At 37.0% G+C, this 8767-nt stretch overlaps 1 protein-coding gene across 1 annotated transcript in view; it reads right to left on the reverse strand.

Moving 5' to 3' along the window:
* LOC106871987 (probable arginine--tRNA ligase, mitochondrial) overlaps positions 1–8767 on the reverse strand; it is a 30365-nt gene continuing 21598 nt past the window's right edge. Inside the window, exons 12-19 of the mRNA XM_052969021.1 lie at positions 7693–7753; positions 7283–7359; positions 6373–6506; positions 5724–5901; positions 4380–4475; positions 2699–2773; positions 2201–2264; positions 1–231 (exon numbers count right to left, since the gene is read on the reverse strand). Of these exons, the coding sequence (XP_052824981.1) occupies positions 145–231; positions 2201–2264; positions 2699–2773; positions 4380–4475; positions 5724–5901; positions 6373–6506; positions 7283–7359; positions 7693–7753 (772 nt within the window). The 3' untranslated portion in view covers positions 1–144. The remainder of the gene's footprint in view (positions 232–2200; positions 2265–2698; positions 2774–4379; positions 4476–5723; positions 5902–6372; positions 6507–7282; positions 7360–7692; positions 7754–8767) is intronic.

Raw genomic sequence — 8767 nt, forward strand, 5'->3', positions numbered from 1 at the left:
GTTTATTGCTCTGTGCTTGGTCTCCTGGTTTAAATAAACTCAGCTTCACTGAGTGGACAAAACCTTCCACAAATATCAAAACATTGACAGATCTCAGATTTTTCTCATCAGTCAAGCAGCTGAAGACAGCAATGCTAATGTTGCTTACATGCACTGCAGAGGTTGGACACCAATCAGTCTGAGCCCACTTGAAAGGATCTGTTGGGCTGAATGAAACAGCAGAAGACGTGCCTGAAAGAAAAGGAAAAAAAAAATTATTAAGCTGGTGTTTGGAGGTAACTAGAATAATTAAGTTGGTATTTGGAGGTAACTAAAATAATTAAGCTGGTGTCTAGAGGTAACTAAAATAATTTGCTAGTGTTTGGAGGTAGCTAAAATAATTAAGCTGGTGTCTGGAGGTAACTAAAATAATTAAGTTATTATTTGGAGGTAACTAAAATAATTTGCTAGTGTTTGGAGGTAACTAGAATAATTAAGCTGGTGTTTGGAGGTAACTAGAATAATTAAGTTGGTATTTGGAGGTAACTAAAATAATTAAGCTGGTGCCTAGGAGGTAACTAAAATAATTTGCTAGTGTTTGGAAGTAGCTAAAATAATTAAGCTGGTGTTTGGAGGTAACCGAAGAAAGCAGCACACAACTGGAGAACTTAGAGCTCTTTTGTTGTTATATTTCTGTTGAAATATTCTAACTTTGTTTCAATAAATTTCAAAAATAATGAAGAATTTAGTAAAAAATGATTAACTCTTTTGATACCAGCTCACCAGAAATCATCCTTGGTTCTATAAAACAAGCTTCCTGATCTAAATTTAAGCCTTCCATCAAAATTTCATATTATTTTCCAAATACCAGCTTAATAATGAGAAATTATTTTTAAAAACGTTTATCAATTTGTGTTGCAAGATTCCTTATATGAAACCGTGTATTGAAACATATTGTTGTATTTCAGGATGGTCATTTTTTTTCTTTTTGCCAAATAAACACATGCACTATATATTTGTTCTTCACTCATTTATAACTGTTCTTATTATTTTTTAAAAATTCATATCCTGTGCCTATGGGCGCAGGAGTGGCTGTGTGGTAAGTAGCTTGCTTCCCAATCACATGGTTCCAGGTTCATTCCCACTGCGTGGCACTTTGGGCAAGTGCCTTCTACTATAGCCTCGGGCCGACCAAAGCCTTGTGAGTGGATTTAGTAGACGGAAACTGAAAGAAGCCTGTCGTATATATATATATGTATATCTGAATGTGTGTGTATATGTTTGTGTGTCTGTGTTTGTCCCCCCAGCATCGCTTGACAACCGATGGTGGTGTGTTTATGTCCCCATAACTTAGCGGTTCAGCAAAAGAGACTGATAGAATGAGTACTAGGCTTACAAAAAATAAGTCCTGGGGTCGATTTGCTCGACTAAAGGCGGTACTCCAGCATGACCGCAGTCAAATGACTGAAACAAGTAAAAGAGAAAAAGAGTATCCATTGTCCGGAAATCTTTTGTCACACATCTGTGACCTCTTCAGCAACACTTTTCGTTTTCATGTGTGCTCTTGCTCCACTTATTCCATTTTTGTTTAAAATTCTTCATTATTTACAAAATTAACTGGAATAAATGTAGTGCATTTCAACAAAGATATGATACCAAAATGGCTGAAGTGATATTTGAAATATAAATCAATGTGAAATTTTGATGGAAGTTTTTAATTTGGATCCCTTTAAAACAGGAATTTTCTATCTTGGAACCAAGGAACTGTCTCAGGAGAGTTGATGTTAAACGGTTAATTCTTTTATTTCTTTCAATCATTTGACTGTGGCCATGCTGGAACACTGCCTTTAGTCGAGCAAATCAACCCTAGGGCTTACTCTTTGCAAGCCTAGTACTTATTCTATTGGTCTCTTTTGCCGAACCGCGAAGTTACGGGGATGTAAACACACCAGCATCAGTTGTCAAGCGATGGTGGGGGGACAAACACAGATACACAAACACACACACACATACATATATATGATGGGCTTCTCTCAGTTTCCATCTACCAATCCACTCACAAAGCTTTGGTTGGACTGAGGCTATAGAAGAAGACACTTGCCCAAGGTGCCATGCAGTGGGACTGAACCCAGAACCATGTGGTTGGTAAGCAAGCTACTTACCACACAGCCACTCCTGCACCTATCACGAGAAAATGTAATAAGTCCTTTAAAATACTGACCTGGGCAATATCTTGTACTTGACCTTTGACGACTAATGAATGAAGTGATTGATTACTTAGGTGACTGAAAAAAACAAAACAAATGTTTAATGATGTAAAAAAATACCAAAAAATAAACGAAATTAAGCATAAACGAGTCAGTGTTATATCTAAGACACAGAGCATTATAACATTAACTAGAAATAAAATAGAAAGCAGTACATCTCCAGCGTTAGAAGCTGTGCAAAGGCAATAATAATAATAATAATAATAATAATGATGATAATAATAATAATAACCTTATTATCAAAAAATACCTTAGGAATGAGAACCCAGGTTCGAAATTTATTGAAGATACCTGATGAAGGCTGGAGAGTATATCAGCTGAAACATGTTAACAACAAACAAGATGAGAACAAATATCTGTCAATCAAATGTAAATAACATAAATAATTCCTCATCTCTTAAATATAGAAGTGTATAAAGAAGAGAGTAAATAAATAGTTTATTTATACTCACGCCAACTGGAAGAGGTATTGTACGACATGGAATGGCTCGAAGGAAAGAAACGAGTTTAATATGACTTCATCATATCTAAAATAAATAATGAAATACATGAATGGAAGACATCATCATCATTTAACATCTGTTGTCCATGCTGGCATGGGTTGAACAGTTTGACCGGGGCTGGTAAGCTAGATGGCAGCACCAGACTCCAGTCTGATATGGCATGATTTTCTACAGCTGGATGCCCTTCCTAATGCCAACCACTTTGCAGAGTGTGCCGGATGTTTTACGTGACACTGCATGGACAGCTTTACATGGAACCACATGAATGTTTTTATGTGCCCCCACCCCTGGTGGTGCGGATTCACCTGTAAGACAGTTGCACTAGTGCCATGTAAAAAGTGCTCATGCAGTGCCACATAAAAGCACCCATGAGGTGCCACATAAAAGTGCCCTGTGGTGCCACATAAAAGAACCTATGTGGTGCCACTTAAAAGCATTCATGTGGTACCACATAAAAGCGCCCATGTGATGCCACATAAAAGTACCTGTTTACGTAGAACCACATGGGCACTTTTATGTGGAGCTGCATGGCTGTTTTTATGTGGCACAACACTCTTGCAGGTGAATCCGCACCACCAGGGGGAGCAATCTTAACAGAGTACAGGTCTTCTTGAGTACAGCAATGCACCAAACATCTTCGTTCCGATATTATTCTCTCTTATATAGACACACACACACATTGGAAATGTAATGGACCCCCCCCCCCAAAAAAAAAAAACAATACAGGAGGGACAAGTTTTAATAACTGTTGGATTACTTTACCATTCAACAGAAGGAAGAGAATGAGTTTTAACATTTTGGACATTAGTCCTTCATCAGAAAAAAGGCTTAGGAGGAGCAAGAAAGAAGAAATCTGGTTGAGAAGTGAAGAAAAACATTGACCAAGGGACTAGGAGCTCAGTAGCAATGCAGTTTTAAGGGGTAGGGGTTAAGAAAGGAGGAAGGGCATGTGTATGTGCATGTATAGTAGTGTAGCCATGGTTTGAAATGAATATATATATGAAACAAGTGGTTGTCAACCAGGGTCTGTGTAAGATTTTGTAGTTAAAATTTACGAGCATTAAATTGTTTATATTTGTACAACACATAAAATATTTCAACGATATTTTTATACAGTCCCTAATAATGTCTAATTATAGAAATATAATGGGACTTTTTAGACAGCAAATGTTTATGAGGGCCCACACGAGTAAAATGGAAACCAAAGGGATCCATAGGCAAAAAACGGTTGAGAAACACTGATTTAAACTTAAGGGAGTTGTCAGTTTTGTAAACTTTATAAATAAGTATTTTTCAGCAGGGCATTCTTTCATTTCATAAAATGCTTATTTTTAACCGAGGCAATGACAAATGACCGAAACCATGGCGATATGCTGTGCTTGAGAAGACTTGTCAAGCCACCACTATGATTTCACAGGTGCTATTTGCATGACACTGGCAATGGTCACAGCTATGGTTTCACTTGGCTTGACAAGTCTTCTCAAGCACAGCATATCGCCGAGATCTTGGTCATTTGTCATCGCCTCGGTGAGGCCCAGCATTCAAAGATCATGCTTCACCACCTCATCCCTCAGCTCCATGACGCCCAAAATAAATAAATAAATAAAAACATAGAGTAAACAAATCTTACCTTGAAATGTGGAGAACCAGTCGCAAGGCAGCTGGGTCCTTTAGTAAGGCTGCATCAACAGAATGGGTCAAAGGTATGGCACAGTTTTGCTTCAAGCTATTAAAAGGAAGGATTGTAAATGAATAGTTACCAAACACAACACAGTTATGTTTTAGACTGTTATGTGACTCATACCTCATAATGGAAATCAAGAATCATGAGTCAACTCAGACAGGTAGGTCTTAACTTTTCTATATGATTACCATACCGTTTTCCAATATACAAGGTTGGCCAAAATTCACCCGACAGTAAATCAAAATTCCATAAATATTCAATATTCAATTTTATTCATTACAATAATGAATGTTTAATAATTGAATGCTGTGAGTTAGAATCACCGTTTTCTTTTTTAACATTTGTCTATTTATTAGTGGAATCTCATATAAAATTCTTTGTTTTAATCTTGGAATGAAATGGGTTTTGATTTACTGTAAGGTGACTTTTGGCCAACACTGTATATATTTACACATATATATTTATATGAGCCAAATAGCTTGAAACTGGGCCAGTCCTGCGATCCTGTTTGCTGCTGGAGGGTAGTAAGGGTTTGCTCTCCCTGTTAGTGATGTACTGTGTATAAAGGGTGCAGAGCTTGCACCGAAAACCAGCAGGTGGAGAATCCACCCAGGGTTAAACTAGTAATAACATTCAACTGCCACTTAGATGTGGGTACTCACTATACTGTCTATGAATATATTCTTTTGCTTGTTTCAGTCATTTGACTGTGGCCATACTGGAGCACCGCCTTCAGTCGAACAAATCAACCCCAGGGCTTATTCTTTGTAAGCCTAGTACTTGTTCTATTGGTCACTTTTGCCGAACTGTTAAGTTACGGGGACGTAAACACAGGCAGCCACTACACATTCTTTATTTTCTATCCCTGTTTCTTTCTGTAGAAGAGCATAGGCTCAAAACATTAAAGACTTTTTCACTTTCCGAGCATTATACTAATACATCTGTTTGTTGTCTACACCACCTGTCTTCGTCTTTTGTTTTTTTTGTGAATTCTCCCATATATATATATATATATATAAAATATATATCATCATCATTTGACGTCTGCTTTCCATGCTAGCATGGGTTGGACGATTTGACTGGGGACTGGTGAACCAGATGGCTATATGTATATATATATTCTTTTATTTGTTTCAGTCATTTGACTGCAGCCATGCTGGAGCACTGCCTTTAGTCGAGCAAATCGACCCCAGAGCTTATTCTTTGTAAGCCAAGTACTTATTTTATTGATCTCTTTTGCCAAACCGCTAAGTTACGGTAAGTCACCCAAAAACTGAACAAGCAACAAACCTACAAAGTCTTGCATGAGCATATTGTAAGAAAACTCCAGAATCGGCTTTGAAGTTGAGACATTTCTTCCAGCTGAATGTATAATCAAAGTTCCTTCTTTCTTTCAGGTCTTGTACAAGAATTGAACTGATGCCAAGTGTGTCTGCTACAGCCATTTCATCAGCTACATCTTTTGATGCTATGAAAATAGAAAAACAAATATTGCCATTTTAAAGGAAATCTACTCCAAATGATAATAACAATAATATATGAAGGCAGTGATAATCTAATCAACATGAATTACAACAGGATTCTTTTAGTTTCCATTTACAAGATCCACTTACAAGGTTTTGGTCAGCTCGGGGTTATTTATAGCAGAAAACATTTGCCCAAGGTGCCATGTATTGGGACTGAACCTGAAATCATGTGGTTAGGAAGAATGCTTCCTAACCACTCAGCCACACCAGGATGGTTTGACCAGAGCTGGTGAGCTGAGGGGCTGCACCAGACTCCTGTCTGATTTGGCATGGTTTCTACAGCTGGATGCCCTTCCTAACGCCAACCACTCTGAAAGTGTAACCTGTGTTTCTATTAATTGTATCCGTATCATATTGAATATATGACAGAAAGAAGAAAGCCTAATATGACACAAGCAGTGACAGTTACTTACAGGAAGTTTCCTTTCGTTTTGACAACATTTGGTGCTGAGCTTCATCAAGAAGGTCTTTTAGGAAAATAACTTTACCCATTCTTGTATTCATGCCTATAATTCGACCAAATCCAATATGGAAATCACTTCCGAGACTGCAATGAAGAGGAAAATAGGACTATGATTAAAAAAAAAATATAAGAAAAACATGATGTTTATTTTCAATCTCACCCTAATATTTTTGATCTGCAAAAAAAATGGCCAATTAATAGATTTGTATGAAAGTGCTTCCCAACACAATGCAACTTGTGGGCCACAGACATTCTATCAACTCACCCTGCATTTCTTATCGTTACTATGAGTACAGGTATGGCTGTGTGGTATGATATTTATTTCCCAGCCACATGTTTTGGGGTTCAGTCCCACTGCATGGTACCTTGGTCATATTTCTCCTACTATAACTCTGGAATTACAAAAGGCTTGTGAGTGGATTTGGTAGACGGAAACTGAAAAAAGCCCATTGTGTGTGTGTGTTTGTGCATGTCATATATGTTACCGTCTCCTTGTGTTGACGTTGTGTGGTATTAGTAAATGAATGTCACCTTTATGGTCTTTTTGTTGTTTTTATGAGTGGAAATATTAACATTCTTTCCAAATTTGTGGCCAGCAAAGGCAGTGAATTTCAACAGAAATATGGTAATGAAAGGGTTAAAATAACGGTCAATGATTTAGAAAGAGATTCTTAATAGAAAGAATTTCATTTGGATAATATTCCTCAGAAAATCTTCTAATAAATAATTTGGAATATTTGCAGCCTGGTACTTTAATGCAGAAATTATTTGTAAGACCCTCAAATGGTTGCATAAACAATCCTTTAGCCTTAAATGGAAGTTATCTTGTTAGGAAATATATCAAATTAAGAAAAACTCACCTGGTAACCCAATCTTCTCCAATTGTCTTCAAAACTGCCTGAAGGTTTTGGAAATGTTGCTTCTGTCGATTGTCAACCTTTCAGAATCAAAATAATAATAGTAAAGCTCTTGATATTTTTAGCATTATTATTAATGTTTAAATAAGGTAGTGGACTGTCAGAATTGTTAGAACAGTGGGAACAATTTACCAAGGTCTTTATATTCTAAATTTAAGCCCCTTTTCATTTATCTTTACTTTCCATTCCTCCTGGAGTAAACAAAATAAAGTACCAATCAAGTACTGGAATCAATTGTACCAATAAACCTAGCCCTCCCAAGCTGTTGCAGTGTGTATTCAACGATTTCCTTGGAAATCAAGAAAACACCACAAAAAAAAAAGAAAAGAAAATGAAATAAAAACAAAACTTACCACATAGTGTATTTTGTTAAAATTATATTCCTTCTTCCTGTGTAGGGCAGCAGCAACATCACTAGAGGGGAATAATGTAGAATAATTAGAACTAATTATTGTCATCATTAACACCTATTTTCCAGTGTCTGCTTTGGCATGGCTTCTATGACTGAATGCCATTTACAACCACTTTATAATGTGTACTGGGTACTTTTTATGGATACCAGCATGACACTAAACACTCTCATGATTACCATTACCAACACCACATCTCTTTTAATTGCTATTCTCTACTCTTCTCCTTGTACCTATAGTAGAAAGGATTATCATTATTATAATTATTGTTGTTGTTGTTGTTATCATTATTAGGCGGGGGGTGAGCTGGCAGAATTGTTAGCACGTCGAGTGAAATGCTTAGTGGCATTTCATCTGTCTTTACGTTCTGAGTTCAAATTTTGCCGAGGTAGACTTTGCCTTTCATCCTTTCAGGGTCGATGTAATCGACTTGTCACCTTCCCAAATTTCAGGCCTTGTGCCTATAGTCAAAAGGATTATTATTATTATTATTATTATTATTATTTTTATTATTAAGGCAGTGAGCTGGTAGATTTGTTAACAGGCTGATCGAAATGCTTAGCAGTATTTTGGCTGCCACTACATTCTGAGTTCAAATTCTGCTGAGGACAACTTTGCCTCTCATCCTTTTGGATTTGAAGAAATAAGTACCAGTAATGCACTGGAGTCGATGTAACCAACTAGCCCCCCTCCCCTCAAAATTTTCAAGGCTCTGTGTCTAGAGTAGAAATGGTTATTATGATTGCCAACCTTAAATATTTTCTTAGACATATTTCTAAGTTGCTATGCATTTGCTGGATAAGTGAAGACCTCTTCCTGACAGTCTGGTGTTCTTGGAGAGTAATTTTGGTGAGGTGGTGCCAATTGTTCTAAGGTTTGTATGTGTGTGTTTGTGTGAAAGAGAGAGACGAAGTAAGGATTAAAAAATGAGTATGCAAATATAGACGCATAAGTTTGGCGTTAGGAAGGGCATCCAGCTGTAGAAACTCTGCCAAATTAGATTGGAGCCTGGTGTTGC

This window comes from Octopus bimaculoides, chromosome 6 (assembly GCF_001194135.2).
Source record: "Octopus bimaculoides isolate UCB-OBI-ISO-001 chromosome 6, ASM119413v2, whole genome shotgun sequence".
NCBI lineage: Eukaryota > Metazoa > Mollusca > Cephalopoda > Octopoda > Octopodidae > Octopus > Octopus bimaculoides.